Source organism: Rhinatrema bivittatum, chromosome 7 (assembly GCF_901001135.1).
Source record: "Rhinatrema bivittatum chromosome 7, aRhiBiv1.1, whole genome shotgun sequence".
Taxonomy (NCBI): domain Eukaryota; kingdom Metazoa; phylum Chordata; class Amphibia; order Gymnophiona; family Rhinatrematidae; genus Rhinatrema; species Rhinatrema bivittatum.
Genome location: NC_042621.1, coordinates 281,693,269 through 281,713,668, shown reverse-complemented (window position 1 = coordinate 281,713,668; position 20,400 = coordinate 281,693,269). Strand labels below are relative to the sequence as shown.

The following is a 20,400-nucleotide window of genomic DNA, read 5'->3' as shown; positions in this document are numbered from 1 at the left end:
TCTGATATCTGAGTTCGAGGAACTGAGTTCACAATTCATTTGTTAAAATATTTTTGTGCTTGCTCAGCAAAAGCATCTTCTTTGTAAAATAACTTCTATCGCTCTCATTGCCTGCATCTTTTGCTCTCATACACCGCATAGTCAAGAGGTCTGCACGTGCATATGTTGCATCAGTGCTGCACAGGCTACGCCACACGGGGCAACACAAATATATATTAATTAAATTTAAATATATAGTAGAGCAAGTTTTATTAGGTCTCTCAGGGAACTAATGAAAGCTTAACTAATAATACAAGTAATATGATGAGACAGAACCCAATCAGGCCACTGGAAACCAAGCAGCATAATTTCCCTCAAATACATCCTTTATGTAATACATAAAGAGCCGCCTTAAACTAAATGCACCTATTAATATATATTAATTCTGAGGGAATATTGATCAAAAGATTACAAATTCTGTGCATGAGATTTTAAAATTCTGCAGACTATTTTTAAGGTAACACAATATCATCACTGTCTTTGACTATTAATTTACAATAAAATACAGAAAAAAGCTATTTCTCAAAGATGCGGATTTTTAAATTTTGGTGCAGATTTTTCCTATCATAAGGCATGGCTCCTCAGATTGCTCTCACCCTCCCCTTGGCTGATCAACCCTCCCTAGCTCTCTCGCCCTTATGGCTTGAACCCCCTTCCCCATGCTTGAGCTCTCCTACCCCTCGGGTCAATCCCCAGGGTTGTTCACTTCTTCCACCCACCCCCCAGGGTTGACCCCTCTCCCATCTCTTTCTCCCCAGCAGTTTCCCTGTACCACCAGGCTCAAACCCCACCCTCTGTTTTCTCCCACTCCTCAGTAAGACCCTCAGTTCACTCTTTCTGACTTCCTCCCCTAGGCTCAGACGACCCCCCTATTTCTCAGTTCTCTCTCCCGTCCCCCAGCAAGACCCACAGCATTCTCTCTTCCTCCCCCCCCCCAAGAAGACCTGAGCCCCTTCCACAGCTTTCTCTCTCCCCCCCCCAAGAAGACCTGAGCCCCTTCCACAGCTTTCTCTCTCTCTGCTCCTAATAAGGCTTGAACCTCTCCCCAGCTAGCTCTCTCTGCTCTCCCCGTTCTTGCCCCTTACCCCAGCAAGACCCCCTAGCTTTCTCTCTATCTGCCCCCACCCAAGCTTGACTCCTAGGGGGCTGGACAGAAAGAAAGTTTCCCCTCTCACAGTTCTCTCCCCTCACCCCCCAAAAATACCTTAGCTTTCCCTCTGTCTGCAACCCCCTCTTTATAAAGAGGGGGTTGCAGTCTACCTCTCTTATTCAGGCTCCACTTGACCCCCCCACTGTGCTCTCCTTTGTTCGGGCCGCGCAGATCAAGGCCGAGGCAGCAGGATCATTTCTTCCAGCCCTCGTGGGCCAACGCAGATTCTCCCAACTCCTTCCATGTCTGTGAAGGCTAGCCCACTGCAGCTCCTTTCTCTCTTCCAACTGTCTGTGATGCTGTTCCTTCCTCTCTTTCAGCCCGCACAGACCTCCACTGCTGCTTCCTGGTCCCCATTGCTTAATTCTCTGGGCCAAATGCAGAATTATGCACCGGAGGGAAATTTTGCACAAATTCTGCGCAACTGCACAGTGCAGAACTCCCCTAGGATTAATATAGGGAAGGTGCCAATTAATCACAAGACAAACAAAGTCATCATTATTCCTCGGTAAAGTAACATTACATGAATAGCTATTTGGAATGGCCAACCTTTCTGTCCATTCAAGTTACCAGGCGTACCTTTAATTTATTCATTTTCAGCTGACCAGCCTCAATGACATTTACTTTTGTCATCAAAAATGCATACTTGAGAGCTCCTTTAATTCTCTATAAAGAAGAACTGAGGGAAAAATTGAAAAAGATATCTTGCAATGAAAAATATTAAAGTTCGTAAAAAATGTTTAATTTTTTTTTATTTTATTGGCAAAGTAAGAGAAGTTCCTCCTGAAGAGGGAGAAAAGAGGCAAGGCCGCAGACATCTGTTTGCTTTTGCAGCTTGCCCTTAAATTGCAAACCAAAACCTAGAGCAACTAAACTGCGATGTTTCTTGATGGGAGGGCTCCCACCAGGGCGGGGGAGGGATCAACCAACAGTGGGCCCGTCCCTCAAAAAACAATGTGGCTGTATCGCGGCAAAACGCAATGGGGCAAAATAACACAGCATCAGCCCCTTAGGAACGATGGCGGCCCCAGTCTCATGGGACTGCCATCGCTTTAAAGGGCCGATGGCAGAAAAAAAAAAAAAGGTTGCTCAAAAAAAAGACCAAGTGTGAGGGGGTCAAAGCTGACCCCCTACTCACCCCGGGGCCCCCACTCAAGGCAGCCCTGACAACCAAATGTTAAAAATTAAAAAGCAGCTTGCATGAAGATGGCTCCCCCCCAACCTAACAACCCCATCAAAAAACAATAAAGATTCCTACCCCAGCCCCCCTTTCAAAACAAATATGGGCCTCCAGGTTCCCCTTTCCTCCCCCCAATGGTTAAAATACGTTGTTGGGATATAGGGCCCCTACCCAAGCTCTCCATCCCCCCCATTCCCCAATGTAAAAAAAAAAATCATTGGTGTCAAGTGTACACCATCCCCCCCCCCCAAGTCCCCCTTCCGCATTAGCTATCCTTGACAAGGTTCAATAGTTGGGACCCGGAGAACCCCCTCGCTAAGGCAAGATCAGGTCGGCAGCATTTTGAAAAATGCATCTTCCAGTAGGTCATGCACCTCTCTTATTCCCAGTATAACCCTGAATAACAAACATGGAGGCCGATGTACTAAGGCGCAGCAACGTTTGCCAATGTGGTCACGCCTGCTAAATCAGCAGATACCGCATGCTATTTTGTTTCCAAAATTTTGCAGGCATTATTTGCTGTTTTATCGTACCTTGAGTACTGCAAACATTGCTGTAAAATGTATGAAAAAATAGATAAATTTCCATAATTATGCAGTTCATTATCTCTTTATCTATGTTCACATTAAAATGTGAGAATGCCAATGCTTAGCCATCATCACAAGAAACTAAACTAGGATTCATGGAGCCATAGTTAAGGTTTTCTGCAATAATGGCCATATTATCACATGAAATTTAACACGTTCTATTTAACTCCAAACTTATTTGCAAGAGATTAATAGGGGCTGTTCTTGCATGTTTATTAATATGCGATAATGGCCCTTTTTATCGCACCTTCGCACATTGGTCTCATGATTACCTAGGCATCACAAATGCAGAGAGAGAACATTTTTCAAAATAACATTTTTTCTGAACGAAAGCTTTTGTTTCAGTATGGGCTCCCTAAATTTAAAAAGCATAATGGATTTTTTCACACGCTGCAACAAGAGATATTAAACGTTGCAAAATGCAAGCGTCCTTCAGCTGTTCGACCCAAAAAGATTCTGATTGGTTGGAAGTCAGGTAATGACCCCTTGCAGAAAAGAGCTATTAAATAGTTGGTGGCAATCAGGTTGTTGGAGACCTGTGGTGCTGCAACAGGCAGCTAATTCCCTAACAAATCAGTCACCAACAGAGTTAATGACACATTAATCAGGAGATAACTATTAATATCATGCAAAGAGATGCATTTATTATTCTTTATTATTATTAATTTATATTTGTGAAATTGGTTTTAGGTTGGGCTCATTAGCAAAAGTTATCTATACATTAGTTGAAGTGCATGGGCTGAAACAATTCAACTGCTTCTGAAAGTTCTTCGAATACATAATCTGTTGGCTTTGCTGAAGATTGCTCTCCCTTGTCTGGCTAAAAATACGCTCTGGCTTCCACAGTACATGCACTTTTATCCATGGGCGGAGAGGGGGTAGGGGAACGGTGAAGAAGCATTCCTTGTGGCAAGGTTAGGTTGAGGAAGAAAAACAGTGCAGGTGCATGGGATTTCCAAATATACGTGTGCTACTTTGCACCCACTCGTCTGCCTGCACGACAGCAGGTGCAATGTACGTGGGCGCTTTTAACGCACGATACTTTCCACTTGCTAATGTACTTATTTATTCTTTAAAGGTATTTGTTTCCCGCTCCTCCAGAGCAAGTTCAGGGACGGGTATACCAAAACATATGCAATTCTTTAAACTATAACAGTAAAACGAAACAAACTAATATAGCCTTATGGGTTGCAGTATCGATCTGTGAGCGAGTAGATGGCATAGGGGAATCAGATATACATTAAAAAGTGCAGCAGAAAGAGATGAACCTTGGGGAACCCTGGATGTAATTGGGTACCCTGACAAAGTGCTGGGACTGGTTGGTGATATATGAAGAAAACCAGGAGAACACTGGGCCAGCTACCTGGGTATTTTCCCTTTGAAAATTGCTCACAATATACATGGGCTAAAGTGCCTATGTATAGTCCAACAGCACAAGCTATTCAAAATTGCCCCCATACTGATTAATCTAAGTCCGTAAACGGTCTTTTGTTTGCGTAAAACTATGCATGTAACCCAGTCGGCATTTATGCGCGTACTTTTGGATTTAAAAAGCATGGGATGAATTTTCAAAAGGGTTCTATGCATAAAAATAGCATATTTCACACGGAATTAGCATGTGCATATGCTGGTTTACCACCCTCAACAGTACGTGCATAATTTCTGCTTCATTTTACTGGGGGGGGGGGGGGGGAAGGGGTCACTACAGGTGTGTTCCAGGGAGGGGTTCACAAGTGTACGCAGTAGTTGCTCTTTTGCAAGATATACATTTCCAAACATATTCATACAGTTTTACACCTGTTAATTGACTTGCACAAGTGAAACCAGACAAATCTGTTGTCTGTTATTTTTGGGTGTAGGATCTGGGTAAATTGGTAGGGGCTCGAAGTGAACTGGACCTGAATGTAATCCACTTTAAAGTGCTGAAAAGCAGAATATTTTATTTATTTTATTATTTTGCTATACCGGCTTTCATGACAGGAATCACATCAAACCGGTTTACATTTAACAATGTGTGTAAAGTAGAGAGAACTCAAACCACAGTAACAAGAACAAGGTTAGGAGAGTGTAGCAGTTACAATAAAACAGGGTGGTAAAAACTAGGATTTGGAAAAGAAAGGGGGAGATAATTGAGCAGCAAAATATTTACAGAGTAGCAAAATCGATTCCAATATAAAATTTACAGGGTAGCAAAATTGATTCCAATAGAGTGCAAATATATAACAAATGACATTAATAACACGGTAATTGAAAGGATGGGGAAGTTAGTGTTTTCTTATTAAATCCATTTTTGATAAAGTGTTTATGATGTTGGGTAAGGTTCTCAATCGAGGCTTGGGAAGGCTTTTTTAAAAAGCCAAGTTTTTAACCTTTTCCTGAACGTTACTAGGCAGGGTTCCTGTCTCAGTTCGGCTGGAATGGAGTTCCATAAAGTTGGGCCTGCTGTCGAGAATGCTCTGACACTGAGAGATTTGTGTTGGTAAGTTTTGGCGTGTGGTACCTGAAGCGATTCTTTGTAAGATTCCCTAATGGGTCTGGCAGAGGTGTGTTTTTTGAAGGGAATTAGTAAGTTGAGCTGTGTATGTTGATGTATGACCTTGTAGATGTTGGTGATGGATTTGTACATGATTCTGTAGTGAATCGGTAACCAGTGAAGGTCTTTGAGGATTGGTGAGACGTGGTCGATTCTCCTGGAGTTTGTAAGGATTCTGGCTGCTATATTCTGCACCATTTGTAGGGGTTTGGTATGCGAAGCTGGGAGGCCCAGTAGTAGAGAGTTGCAATAATCTAGCTTGGAGAAGATTATTGCTTGCAGAATTGTTCTGAAGTCCTGAGTGTGGAAGAGCGGCTTTATTCTTTTAAGGATATGCAGTTTATGAAAGCAATCTTTGGTAGTTTGGTTGATGAATGATTTAAGGTTGAGACGGTTGTCTAAGATGGCTCCCAAGTCTCTTACGTGTGAGGTTTGAAGGAGAGATGGTGGCTTTGAGTATGTATTGTAGTTTTCTGGGGATATAAGCAGGTATTCTGTTTTCGAGGCATTGAGTATTAAGTTTAGGCTGGTGAGGAGGTGTTTGATTTCTGTTAAGCAGCTGTTCCAGTATTCTAATGTTTTCGTAATATATTCTTTTACAGGGTTCACGATCTGAACATAGTCTGCAAAGAGGAAGTGTTTCAGGTTTAGTTTCGTGAGCAGTTGGCAGAGTGTGAGCAGGTAGATATTAAATAGCGTGGGTGATAGAGAGGAACCCTGCGGAACCCCTTGGGAGGATGGAAAGTAGTGGGATTCTTTGTTATGAATTTTTACTTTGTATCCTCTGTTCTCAAGGAAAGTTTTAAACCAATTCAGTGCTGAGCCCGACACTCCTATGTTAGCCAGCTGTTTTAGCAGGAGGTGGTGGCTGACTGTATCGAAGGCAGCCGAAAGGTCAAGGAGGATTAGTAGGAACGCTTGACCTTTATCGATGCCGGAGAGTAGGACGTCCGTAAGGGAGAGAAGTAGTGTTTCGGTGCTTGCAGCTTTGTGAAAACCATATTGGTTTGGGGACAGAATGTTGTGATCCTCTAGGTAATTAGATAATTGAGTGTTAACTAATTTTTCCATAACTTTGGCTATAAATGGGAGGTTGGAAATAGGGCGGAAATTATTAGGATCGCTGGCATTTAGGTTCAGTTTTTTTAGGAGTAGTTTGATAGAGGCTGTTTTAAGGTCGTCTGGGTAGATACCATGGGACAGGGAACAATTTATGATGTTGGCTAGGGTTTTTGATATAATATCAGGGATTAGAAGAAGCATTTTGGAGGGGATTTGGTCAAAAGGGTGTGAAGAAGGTTTCATTTTCTTCAGCACTGCTTGTAGAATATAAATCAAATAAATTAATTTAAGAAAATTAAATAATAATAATAAAAAAAAAACTGCTAGAGAGTCTAGGCAAACTGATGGAGATTTCAGCGAACTGGTGATTCCAAGTACCCGTGCAAGTAAGTATATTCAAAATGGTATACCCGGATGCTTTATAAAATATCTGCCTTCGCATTTAATTTGGGGCATTTATCCTCACAGTGTTATTATTATACGTGCATGTCTTTATACAATGGGTAGAGAAAGTATGAGCTCCATATTCAAAGCTATTTAAGCTGGATAACTCACAAATCAAAAATGGCAAGAACTGGAATATCGAACCACTTATTTTAGCCCAATAAAAAAGAGGCATTCTGGGGCCATTGCAGAGCAGGGTAACAGCCAAATTGTGTGGCCGAATAACTTGCTATTTAACCAGATATCTTCAAAACATTATGGGTTAGATTTTCAAAGGGTTGCGACGTAAGATACGTGCGCAACCCCCGAAAAACTACCCCTGCCTCCCCCTGCGCGCGCCGAGCCTATCTTACATAGGCTCGGCGGCGCGTGCAAGCCCCGGGATGCGTGTATATCCCGGGGCTTGCAAAAAAGGGGCGGGGCGTGGGTGGTCCGGGGCGGTCCGGGGGTGGGGTGGGGAGGGGCCTGAGCCTCCAGGCACAGCGGCCATTTGCCGCTGTGCCCGGGCTTGCTGGCCGGCCGGCAGCCGGTAGGTGTAACTACTTCAACAAGGGTAAGGGGGGATTCTAGGTAGGGCTGGGGGGCAGGTTAGGTAGGGGAAGGTACGGGGGGGAGTAAGGAAAGTTCCCTCCGAGGCCGCTCCGATTTCAGAGTGGCCTCGGAGGGAATGGAGGCAGGCTACGCGGCTCAGCGCACGCAAGTTGCACAATTGTGCACCCCCTTGCGCGCACCGACCTTGGATTTTATAACATGCGGGCGGCTGCGCGCACATGTTATAAAATCGGGCGGCGATTTGTTCGCGCCGGGTTGCGCAAACAAATCTGCGTCCACGCGCAGGTTTTAAAATATGCCCCTTTCTAGTTAAGTGGCAATCTTATGGTATTTAAAAAAGCTTGACGTCTGGATTCTCCATTTCAATTCCCCCCCACCACCACCATAAGTTTTAAAGGTCCCTGCTGGCTGACCTGCCCCTCCCCGACTCCTCTGATGAGAAAAGTAAAAATGTTATCCACACTCTCGGTGCCAGCCCTCCCCATTCCCCAGTAAATTGAATTTACAAAAAGGACCTCCTAGACCTTCCCAGCACCTAACAGAACACAGGGGGGAATGAAGAAAAGATTATTTATATTCAGATAACAACCAACAAGGACTGAATTGCACAGGCTGGGTAAACAAATAAGCATGGGAGTAGCTTGCTTATTGTGGCAGTTACTACCCCTAACCAATTAAGCTAGATACTTCACTTAGATGCAGTTCCAGCACTGCTCTCTATATCAATGGCGGCGGTGGAAGGTTACTAGAACTAAAAAGTTACTAATAAAGGCCAAGAGTAACAGATAAGCATGAGAAAAAAAAGTGTGAAAGCTTGCTCGGCAGACTGGATGGGCCGTTTGGTCTTCTTCTGCCGTCATTTCTATGCTTCTATGTGTTTCTGATTGTAGTGCTGGGATCGCAGCATGCTGGACAGTAACGCTGATGGCTTTTGCTTCCAGTGCTGCTGCTGCCAGAGCTGGATGTGCCCGGGACTGCAGCATGGCGAGATCCCTGCTCTGCAAACGGGAAGCCCCTAGGTGCTGTCAGGTACTGGGTAGGTGGGAAGGTTAGCGTTTTGGTGGAGGTAGGGGGAGGAGGCCTTTTTTTGAAACTCAGTTTACCAGAGGGGGAGGAGCGGCACAAAGAGTCCCGCTAAAATTTTTGCTTTTTCATTGAAGGGGTTGGGGGGGCCATGTGCTCATTCTGAAGTCATATAGTCATCTTGCCAATGAAAATCACGTAGAAAGTAATGATTAAAAGATCTGTACTCCAATCAGATAATGCAGCAAAATGATAGGTTTTGTTGAAGGAAACTGACAAAACATTCATATTTAACCTTCTTCTTCAGCTGTCATGCAGACAGGTACCCAGTGGTCATGCAGGTGAACCTACAATCTAAATTAAAAATATTTAGGGAAAGAAGAACTAGGCTACTTAACAAATATAAGAAATGCCATACTGGGTCAGACGAAAGGAAAAACAAGCCCAACATCCTGCTTCCGACAGTGGCCAATCCAGGTCACAAATACCCAATAGGATTCCGAAGACTAGGCCCAATTCTTCCTGTTAATAATTGCTTATGGACTTTTTCTTCAGGAACTTGTCAAACTCTTTTTTTAAACCCAACTATGCTAACTGCGTTCACCACTTCCTCTGGCAACAAACGCCACAGTTTAATTGTGCACTGAGTGAAAAAATACGTTCTCTGATTTATTTTAAATTTGCTAGCTATTAGTTTCATGAAGTTTCCTCTAGTCCTAGAACCATTTGAAAGGGTAAATAACCATTTCCTATTTACCTGTTCCACTCCACTCAAGATTTTAGACCTCTGTCATATCTGGTCTCAGCCATCTTTTCTCCAGGTGAAGAGCTCTAACCTATTTAGCCTTTTGCCGTAAGGGAGCCATTCCATCTCCTTTACCATTTTGGCTGCCCTTCTCTGTACTTTTCTAGTTCTGCTATTATCTTTTCTAAGATGGGGCAACCAAAACTGCACCAATTCTCAAGGTTGCGGTTGCTCCATGGATCACTACAAAAACATTATGATATCCTATGATTTATTCTCTATTCCTTTTCTTTTAATACCTAACATTCTGTTTGCTTTTTTCACAGCCATTGCATGCTGGGCTACGGATTTCAAAGTATTGCCCACAATGATTCCAGGATTCTTCTCCAGAGTGGTGACACTTAATATCGAACCCAACATCATGTACCTGGATTGAAGAAGATGGTCAAGTGATTCAGTGATAAGCACACAGAATAGTGAGGACAGATCAGGTTTTAGGAGGTTGTTTATTTTACATCTGCCTACTCAACTTTTAATTTTTAGACTACACTGTTAATTCACATAACATCTCCAGGAACCTTTTACATGCTTCCTCAGATTTACAGTCTAGGCAACTGACACATCATCTCCAAAATTAACACTCCTACCAAAAATAGTTCTAGGTTCATTTAATCTAGTTTAAAAGCACTGGTAACACCCATCAACAGGACAACATGGACTTTCTTACACGACTCAAGTGAATAGGGAAACATCCTACGAACTCCATCTTCTGTTTGGTTCTGATGAAACGTTTCTTTAACCCCTTCCCATATTCACTATAAACTCTAACACTCTTCTGCTAATTGTTCCTGATTAAGTAATCATGATACTTTATGAAAACAGCTACGGGGTGAATGTTCACTTTATGACAAGTTCTCAAGATACAGATATGATTCCTTCTTTCAGCCTTGCTGTCATGTATTAAAAAGATGTATCGAATGCCTGTGTACAATATCTTTGGGCAATACTTACATTGACTCAAGATATTACAATCTGCAAAGAATAAAACTGAAATAACTTGAATATTTAGGAGTTTATAAAATGACACAAATAATTATGAACACCAGGCTGGCTAAGATGTCAAAATTAAAGAAACCATCTTTGCATTCTATTTTAATGTTCATTTCATTTGTTTGTAAGTACACACACCTACCATGGACTACAATATCTTTGGTGTCTTGAATAAGGACATTGGCAGCGGAAACTTGGACCGTGATGGTGTTCGTGCCCTCTGTGCTGAATGTAAAAGCGATGCTGCCGTCCAACGTGATCAGGGGCTGCAAAATCAAGGCAAAAAAAAAAAGAGACAAATCCTGAGATGGCACCTTGACACCTAAACCTGAGGTTTCTCCATTGTCTAAGCTTCACAGAAAGAGACAGTATGAAGAAAGAAAAATATGCTTTCCACTGGGCTAACAAAGTCTTTTTACTTCCCATTATATTACACCACACAGCATGACCGATTCACATATTTGAGTTCAAAGGCCCAGTTTCCATTCATGTCCTTTATGCCTTATTCTTTTTTTAGGGCAATTTCCAGAGCCGTTTACATGGGTAAACAGCAATTTGCTCTGGTAAATTGGCCTGTCTGAAAATTGCTCTTCTCAAGCAAGCAACGTCATAATAGCTGGCTAGATTTAGGTAAATTTTCAGCAGCCAATTTAGCTGGCTAGAGTCAGCTGAAAAGCAGCTCAGCTGAAGTTAGTTGACCTCTTTATGACATGTATGAGTCAGAGTCTCTATCCAAGCGTTATTATGCCAGGGTTCAGACCAGCTGATCTGTGCTGTATTTCTCCTATAATGCACTCTATTTCCTTGATCCTTGCAGATCTTAAAAAGTGTCCATTATATGTATTATTCTCACTTTGAAAAGGCTTCCAGGGCAATAGTTTGAGTGAAAGAAGCACTGTAAAGACTGCCAGAGAAGCACTTTTTAGGTTACTACATGAAAGCATTACATGGGTAGCCCGGACTCTCTGGCCTCCCCCCTTGCACCATCTTCTTCTATAAAGGTTATTATCCAAACTTACAATTACACAAAAGTACAGGGATGTGCATTCATTTTGAACAAATGAGGGCATTTTCGGTTTGTTCTGAATGAAATAAACTGAAAAAAAAAACGGCATCTCATGAAAATGCTCAAAATGTTTTGGGTATTTTCTTTTTCATGCAATACATAAATAAATACATAAATAAAAATGGAGCCTCCTGGACGCGCTCTAATCCCTATCCCTCTCAGCAAAGAGAAGCCTGGGCCTAGACCGGTCTGAGACTCCATGGACCCTTCCGACTCCTACCTCTGCTGGTACAAAATCCCATCTGGGACTCCTGTGCCATTTTTTACAGTTCCTGCTTTTCCAACTTCCTGGGGCTATGAATGACAAGTGGAAGCCCTGGAAGGTCCCTGGCCCCTGGAAAATGTTTGAAGGGCCTGGGGGGGGGGGGGGGAGGGACCCAGCTGGGTAGGCCCATGACCCCAGGCTGGATTTTGCACTGTCGGGGGTGGAGGATGGAGGAGAAAGGAGAGGCCTAGTCAATTAGAATGAGGCCCCGGGCAGGATTTTGTACCAGCAGGAAAGGGGAGTTTGAGGGGCCCTAGGTTTCTATTCGCCAGGCAAGAAGGGGGTTAGAGGGCCTCTGGGAGTACCATTTTGTTTGGCCATTTAATGTTTTGTTTTGTTTTTTCAGTTCAGGAAATGAACCAAACCGAAAAAACAAAAGCTCCTTAAAAAGAAAAAACTGAAACAATATTGTTATTTTATGCCTGCACATCCCTACAAAATAATAACACAAAGAAAGCTTGGAGTTCCAGGACCACAGCTTAATTCAGATTCTACAGACATCTGACAACAGCCAAGCCAAATCCCCCCCCCCCCCCCCCCCCCCAAAAAAAAAAAATTTGCCCCAGCAAGCTGGACTACCTCTAGGCCGCCCAGCTCGCAAGCATAGGTTGTCCAGATGCTGTCAGCATTCAGGCCCTTACCATGCCCTGGAAGAGGGCTCATGCCAGCCGTGACTGCCCCAATCACACCAGCAGTTCCAAGAGTTTCTTGCAGTTGACTGCTTCACCACCAGTCTAGTAATCCATCCCTACGTTGTACAAATATGGTTTGGGTATCCTTTCCCCTGTCCCCCATAATACAATACAGTTAAATGCAAATAGTTACAAGAGAGCAGGTGGGAAAGTTGCTGGCCAAAATGTGATAAAGGAGGAGGAAGCACTCATTATGTAGGAGGGCCACCCTTAGCTCCCCACACTCGTTATTCATACTCCTGCCCGGCAAAGAACTGGCCTGGCTGATCCCACCCCACCCCCCAAAAAATACACATGGCCTGGCCCTTTTTCAAGATGCGAAAATGATGGTTTTAATGAACTACGTAAACCCGTCAAGTCTGAGTGCTTTTAGATGTGTGTAGGAGTGGTGTGTTAAACAGACAGAAGTTAAAAACATACAAAAAAGGAACAGAAGAGGAAAGGAGGTCTGCTCGTGTACCAATCAGAGACCTGGTTCTAAATATTAGCCGACGCACAAGATCGATTAAAGTCTGAGACTTCCTTCAAGGTGACTTCGCTACCTATTCTGAGCATCTGTACACCACACAGTCTGTGCTGCTGCAAGATGCCACTGGCCTTTGCAGTTATTATAGCTCACATTTAACAGTGCATGCCTGTCTACTTAACTCACATTAACCTGAGTAAATGTTTTCATAACTTTCTGGCAGAAAAAAAAGTAGGTACAAATTATTGAGAGCAACATGCCTCCAAACCTGTTACTTTGACATTAAAACAGCAGACTCTTAACATCAGTAGACAATTTATATTTTCAAAGCCCCCTTCATCAGTAGATTCAAAACTTGATTTACAGAGACTATAAAGCTTGTGAAATTTCAACCCATTTCAGAGGTAATACTGATTAGCATTTATAGCATGGGATTAGCACTTATAGCATGGGATTAGGATTTATTGCATGGGATTAGTATTTATAGCATGGGATTAGCACTTATAGCATGGGATTAGCACTTATAGCATGGGATTAGTATTTATAGCATGGGATTAGCGTTTATAACATGGGATTAGTATTTATAGCATGGGATTAGCGTTTATAACATGGGATTAGCGTTTATAGCATGGGGTTCCCAACAGGAGGAGGATACTGTTCCTGGAGACTTTATCCTGAATGAGAACTCCTGGACTCTTCATATTTGTGAAGACTTGGGGGCAAACTGAGAGGACTGTCAACCCTAAATTGGATCAGAGGAAATTGCTCTGCTAATCAAGCTAAAATCAAAGCTGGCAGGGCATATGGCAGCGCACTGCCTGTGATGCACCTTTCATCTTCCAAGGCAGTACAATGTTCCCTCAATCAGCTCTCCACATTTGTGCATTTCAAAAATTGTAGGATAATCAAAGCCTTGCAATTGCCACCTGTAGAGTTCCAGCTTTTACACACTTTCTGAAAAAATAAAAAAATAAAAAAAATCAGATATCCACATTTCAGACACAACATGAGCAGATGGAGGGGGCCCTTTTAAACCTTACCAACTTCCCACACACATGATGACAGTTATTGAGATAAATAGAGACCACACTGTCGTGAATTAAGGAACTTCTTTATTACGTGCAATGATATGGCCGCAGCCCAGCATTTTTTTTAATTTACAGTTACAGCAAACGTACGTCTAACAATCGGCACTGACTGAAAACCAACACTGTGCATCCAAAACATGTCAATGCCTGAACAGCAGAAGCCCATGCGTGCGACGGGCGCTCTTTACATTGCTCTGCCTCAGACTGCCGTCTGCCCCTTGTAAATCCCCCTTCCCCTTCGGCAGTAAAAGCCAGTGCGTTGGGTTGCTTACCTATCCTGACATCAAGCATTCGCGGTCTGTAAAAGACAGGGCGCTCGAGCGGTAACGCGGCTGCCGTCCTGCCCCATCCGCTATTGGAGCGGCGAGGGCGCATTGAACTCATCTCGTGTCCTCTGCTGCTAGCGGCTGTGGGCGTTCGCCGTGCCCCACTGTGACGGATTGCCTTCACTTTCCTCTGGGAGCTTTCCCTTACAAGCAGTTCACCTCCTGCTAGTGCTGCGGCAAACCCTGCATCTCCTCGTCTGAACTCCTGGGTGGGGGGGGAGAGAGGGGCGGATGGGGGACATCTCAGGCCGGCTCGCTGCAGGAAAAGGAGGGTATTGCAACCCCTTCCTTCTCTTTGAATTCCCTGCCGGCCCGCATACAGATCCCACCGGGACCTCCCTTAACTATGTGGCCAGTTACCCTTCAACTTCCCGTCCCTTCCTCCTCCTCCTCCTTTTGCCTGGTTTCTTCTACCTTCCCAACCCCCTTCCCCGCCCTCCCTCCTCACCCAGCCGGGACCCTCTCCCCATTGCCGCCCACGTTGTACCCTGCTCTACCAAGATTTGGCTTACTGGCAGGGCTGCTGAAAACAAGAAAAATCTGATCACCATATTTCAGACCGAACTGTTGCCATACACTTTTGAAGGTCCAAAAAAGCAAACCGGAAACTGATCCAATATAGCAGTTGCGACCAAAACAAGAGGATCAGTGAACACCAGGAGTTTTTTATTTTGCACAAAACATCATAAAAAGCCCGACTCAGGCCGAGTTTCGCTCTTTGAGCTGCTTCAGGGGCTATTATGTGTAATGCCGGTGGTTTGTCTCCATGCAGCAGTCCAGCCTCTTTGGAAATATTTAACCAATTGCCTTCAGGACAAACAGTAGGGAATACACCTCCACTCGAATGCCGGTGCAAACACTATGGCAGCAAATCTAAGAGCTGGTGTTTATTCGGTTGTGATCCTGTCCAAAGCGGAATTTGCCGCCGTACTGTTTGCGCCAGGATTCGGGTGGAAGTGTATTCCCTACTGTTTGTCCTGAAGGCAATTGGTTAAACATTTCCAAAGAGGCTGAACTGCTGCATGGAGACAAACCACCGGCATTACACATAATAGCCCCTGAAGCAGCTCAAAGAGCGAAACTCGGCCTGAGTCAGGCTTTTTATGATGTTTTGTGCAAAATAAAGAACTCCTGGTGTTCACTGATACACTTTTGAAGCCATTCACAGATGCATGTGGGTGAGAAAAGATCTGTTAACACTTCAGATCAGCAGATGTGAAGCGGGATTAGGTGGGGGGTGTTTAATGACTGCAGAGACTATCTGGCTCAGAGGGTGAACTTCGTCAAGGCTGGAGGTCTGAGTTAATGCAACCCACCAAGGCCGCTAAAATGAACTGGACCTCCAGAGGTGGGGACATTTCTGGCCTTTAGTGCGCTCTGATAAACCTCTTAAAGATTTGTCTGGCTAACTTTGGAGTTAGAATTCTCTCCTGCCCTGGCCCCCCTCCCCATTTAGTAGGAAAAATGTTTTATTTCCTAGCGTGTAGACCAGTGGTTCTCCCTTCTTCCCATCGTGACACACCGGACAGACCACACTCACATGTGTGACACACTGCTCATTAAAATTCATGGCAGAAATAAAAAAATAAAGGCCCCGTATTACTTTTATTGTTAAGAATGACACAAGGGAAAGATATGAGTATTTTCTCTGAGCAGAAATACCAGAACAGTACCAACTTCCAGCACTCAAACATTAACCACCTTACAAGGCAAAACTGAAAATATTACAACAGGCATTAAAACTCCAATAATCCTCCTATAAGGAAAACGATCAAGCCAGGCTGCTATGGAGCCCTTCACAGAAACTACATGCCAGCAGAAAACCTCACCTCAGTCACATGTGCAGACCCTCACCTAACAAAGAATAAAGAGACCATAAAGCATGAATAGAAGCATGCAGACAAAAACTGAACTGGAAACTACAACAAGCCAGAGTCTCTGTATGCAGTGCAACAAAGGAAAAAGAGAAACATCACCAATCCTTATAAAGCAAATCTGTTATGAATCTGTTACTACGCTGCATTTCTTCAGCCGACGCGGCAGGACGTCGCCATCGGCCTGCCGACGCAGTCGGAGCCGCCGACTCTGCTTTGCCCACGTGGCCCAGAGGCCACCCCGGATACCCTCCTTCATTGCCGCCAGAGCTGCGGACTTTTCTGGCCATCTTCGCGGCCCGGGACTGCTGCCGACGCCAGCGTCTCCTTGGTGGCGCTAGGCCGCAAGCCTTGGTTCCATCCGGCGGCTGGAGCCGCCCCCGGGGCTCCTTGCAGCGGCTGGAGCCGCTGCTGACATCAGGGCATGCTCCTCAGGCCCAGCCTGCGTCTCTACGTACAGACTCTGTGCAGGCCGCTGTCCATGGTCCTGCACAGCCCTGCATCCTGTTTCTTAGGTGCCACGCGCGCTTCTCTGCTAGATTTAAAGGGCCAGGCACAGGAAGTGTGCTAGCCCCACCTAGGGAGTGGACTTCCTGCTTCAGCCCTATAAAGGGCTGCTCCGACAGTCTGTCTGTGCCTTGCATCGATGTGACTTCTCTCTGGAGGCTCCTGCCTGCCAGAGCCTTGTAAGGTCTTCTGTTCTTCGTGGAGCTCCTCGTCTCGTTTGCCTTCGTACCACGTCTTCATGTTTTGATGTCTTGCCTGAGGTCCCTGTCCATATCCTGAAGTTCCATCATGATCTTCCATGTCCTGATGTTTCGTCATTATCTTCCACGTCCTGATGTGCCTGCCTGTCTGGATGTTCTTCCCTGCGTCTTTGTCTGGTGCTCCTGAGCCTTCTGTTCCTGTAGAGCTGAGCTTCTCGGATAATGTTGTGCCCGAGAATGGAGTGGCCTGCAGGTGGGATTTGTCCCTGTGCTCCTAAGCTTCTGTTCCCGCCAGCCATAGGTGGAGCTTTGGTTGACATCGGCTCCATCATTGGCATTCCTCCTTGCCTGGGTCTCCCCTGCGCTTGTCCCGCTCTCCTCCTGGTCTGTGACCAGCCTCCTAGGGCTGTGTAGGGCGCGCAGTGCGACAGTGTGGTCTGTGACTCAGTCCCGCAGGTGGGCTAAGTAGGGCGCCCTGAGAGACAGTGCCAATGTCCTTCCTCCCAGCTGTTACCAAGTTCCAAGTCTCGTCCGTGATGCCGTTGCATCAACCCAAGTGTCTTCGCCTGTGATGCCGTTGCATCAACCCAAGTGTCTTCGTCTGTGATGCCGTTGCATCAACCAAGTCTCGTCTGTGATGCCGTTGCATCATTCATAGTCCTGTCTACGTGTCAAGGCCTCCATCTGCCCTCAACCTCAGGCCAGGCCTGCTGCTCCATGCCGATCCTAGTGGCAGGTCCGAAAGGGCTCAGAATGGTCGGAGGACCATTCACATTCCAACATCAACATGTTGTTGGCCTTGGGAGCTTGCAGACCTGGTGGAGGGTCTCTCTGTCAGCCATGCTGGAGCACGCCGTCAACACTTGGTTCGGTCCTGGATGCGTCTGGGGTTGGGCTGAGGCCCAAGGGCACACTAAACACCCCTGTGTAACAAAATCAATAGCAGTAAAACCATAATAATAAGAAGAACAGATTATTTCAAAACAGCTGATGAATGGAATATCCAATAATTAAAAATAGATTATAGATATTAAAAAGAATAGGTTAGAGCACAGAGCCTTGTGAAACCCATAGTGTAATTCCCTCATATCAGACAACTCAGGGTCCATTAACAATCTCTTATCTCCTACCTTTAAAAAGGAGGAGAACCATTGCAACACTGTACCCTCAGCACCATAGACTGTCAGCCATGACAGTAAAAAGCTATGGTATACGGTGTAAAATAATGCCAACATGTCTAAAAACACCTCCAAAAAATCCTTGTATTTATCTAGGTTTTGACGCAGCCATTTATTAAAGACACTAAGGTTGTAGAATCCCAAATGACATGGGTCCAATACATTATTCTCTATTTAAAAAAGGGAGGCTCGTGAAGCCACCGCTCTTTCATCCAGTTTACCCCAAAATGACAGATTGCATTTCTCTACTACAGTTGGATCTAAATTACTTTTTTTTTTTTTTCCCAATCTGGACTTAAATGTGGCCTCTTTAAGGGAATCTGGCAGTATACCTTCCTGGAGAAATATATTAATTGTGGTCACAATCAAACTAATGAGGCCATCACTACATTCATTAATGAGCCATGCCGGAGCTGGATCCAATAGACAGTTACTAGTTTTAGCTTTGATCAAAAAAGCATTATCCTCCTTCAAAGTTAATAGAGCAAAAGTGGAACATTTGATGATTACATTCGGAGCTGACAGAGCCATGTTGCCCAATCAAGTAAATCATTATGTACATTGTTAATCTTAGCATCTAAATCAGATCAAATATCATTTTCCTCTTTAAAAATTTAGCAAAGGAGTTAGCTGTTGGAAAATCTCTCACTCTTCCTTCATTATCACCACATGCTGAATTAGCCTTCAAGCTTTTAACTATGTCAGATACGGCTTTTGACTTAATATCTACCATAGCTATCTTTTCTGAAAAAGAAATTCTGTCTACGTTCGCTCTTAGTTTTATTATAGTCTCTAAGATGCAGTCTAACAGGTGAATTTTTAAGTGATGCGTGTGAAATTGTAGCATTTGTGCACATAAACCACCTATGTGAATACATGCTATTTTCAAAATCTCAATTTACGTACATAAATCAGGGTCCACAAATAACTTTGCGCTTGTAAGAAGGGGCGTGCTGGGGCATTCTAGGGTGAGGCCAACATTTAGGCGCATAAGTTGCTATTTTAAAACCTGCAAAAGCGATACAAGTACATCCTTTACATGTGTATATTTACTTCTGCTCAATACCTGGTGTAAGTGGTCATGAACATCATTAAAGTGAAAAAAAGGACTGGGTAGAGGGTGTGGGTGCAGGATGAAAAGCCAGGAGGGTCTTCATGAGCTGCAGATGGATTGGGTGATCTGGTAAACTAAATGGTAAAACTGGTTATTTCACTGCTGTGTGCATGTTATAGAAAACCCCCTGATTTACACGTGTAAAAGTCAACTTATAAGGCCAAATTTGCTTTGCTATTTTAATGCCTTTATATCAGTTTTAATTTTCTAATTTGTTTTGTGTACAATTGTTTTAGTAGGTTTTTTTTGAAGAGTGGAGTATTGCTGTATTTTTTCAATGCCTCAATACGGTAGGGGTTAGGCCACACTCTCCCCATCCTCCCCCCTCCCCCCCTCCTTCCTCCTCTTCTCACCTTTACGTTGCCTGCACCATCTCCATGTCTTGAAATAATTCACCGATTGATGTTTATTATTGGACAGATTTGGCCGCCGTCCTCAAAGCAATACAGCAAACATTCAAACAATAAAATTATACATACACTATACATATATCCTGACAATAGCATATCCCCTGGTGACCGAAGCCCAAAAACAATACCAGCAAGCCATTGGCAACCAAGATAAACCCGACCGTAGAAACCAAAGCGTTGCCAGGGTCACTGGCCTACCAATGTCCCGACCGTAGAAGTCACTTGACCTCGGTTGAGTGCTGCTGATGACATGCCCCTTTCCTCTCCCTGACTGCTGTCGAAGCGCCAGGGGACCGGATCTCAATCAAACAGGCTGCTGGCCCTGAGATGTCCCTGATCCCCTCCACCTTGCTCTCACTGCAGGCAGCTACCTTCCACTCAGATAGTTTGAATATGAGGTTAAAATGTTAGGAGGGGAGCCCAGTTAAGTTGCTGGTCATCATGCCTTGGTACCCTGATAACGGATCCCATTTGCCAGGGGATCCCCACTTTTCTCGCTGTGGCCAATCTGTCGAGCAGTGCCTCTCACACATCCTGAAAGTTGCTATTAAAGATATCCCAGCCTATGTTGGACAAATGCACCCCATCTGGCAGAAACAAACCTGGGCTTTTATCCAACAATTCATGTCGGGTGTAGAACCCCTGAACAGTGGGCATAAATCAACACTTCTACCTGTTAATATTTCCTGTAGCTCTATCCAATGCCTAATACAACCGTTCCTCCCTCCAAACCCATCTGGGGGTGATACAAGACCAAATGATGACTAACTGTGGGAAAATTCCTGAAATTGTAATGAAATCTCTTCGTATTTTTTGAGTCGGCTCCATGCAACATGTAGCTGTTAAGTC

General features: G+C 44.4%; 1 protein-coding gene across 1 annotated transcript in view; it reads right to left on the bottom strand.

Moving 5' to 3' along the window:
* The window catches only part of SORCS3 (sortilin related VPS10 domain containing receptor 3), a 1,039,444-nt gene that overhangs the window by 38,965 nt on the left and 980,079 nt on the right, over positions 1–20,400 (bottom strand). The window contains exon 22 of the mRNA XM_029610742.1: positions 10,508–10,631. Coding sequence (XP_029466602.1) covers positions 10,508–10,631 — 124 coding nt within the window. The remainder of the gene's footprint in view (positions 1–10,507; positions 10,632–20,400) is intronic.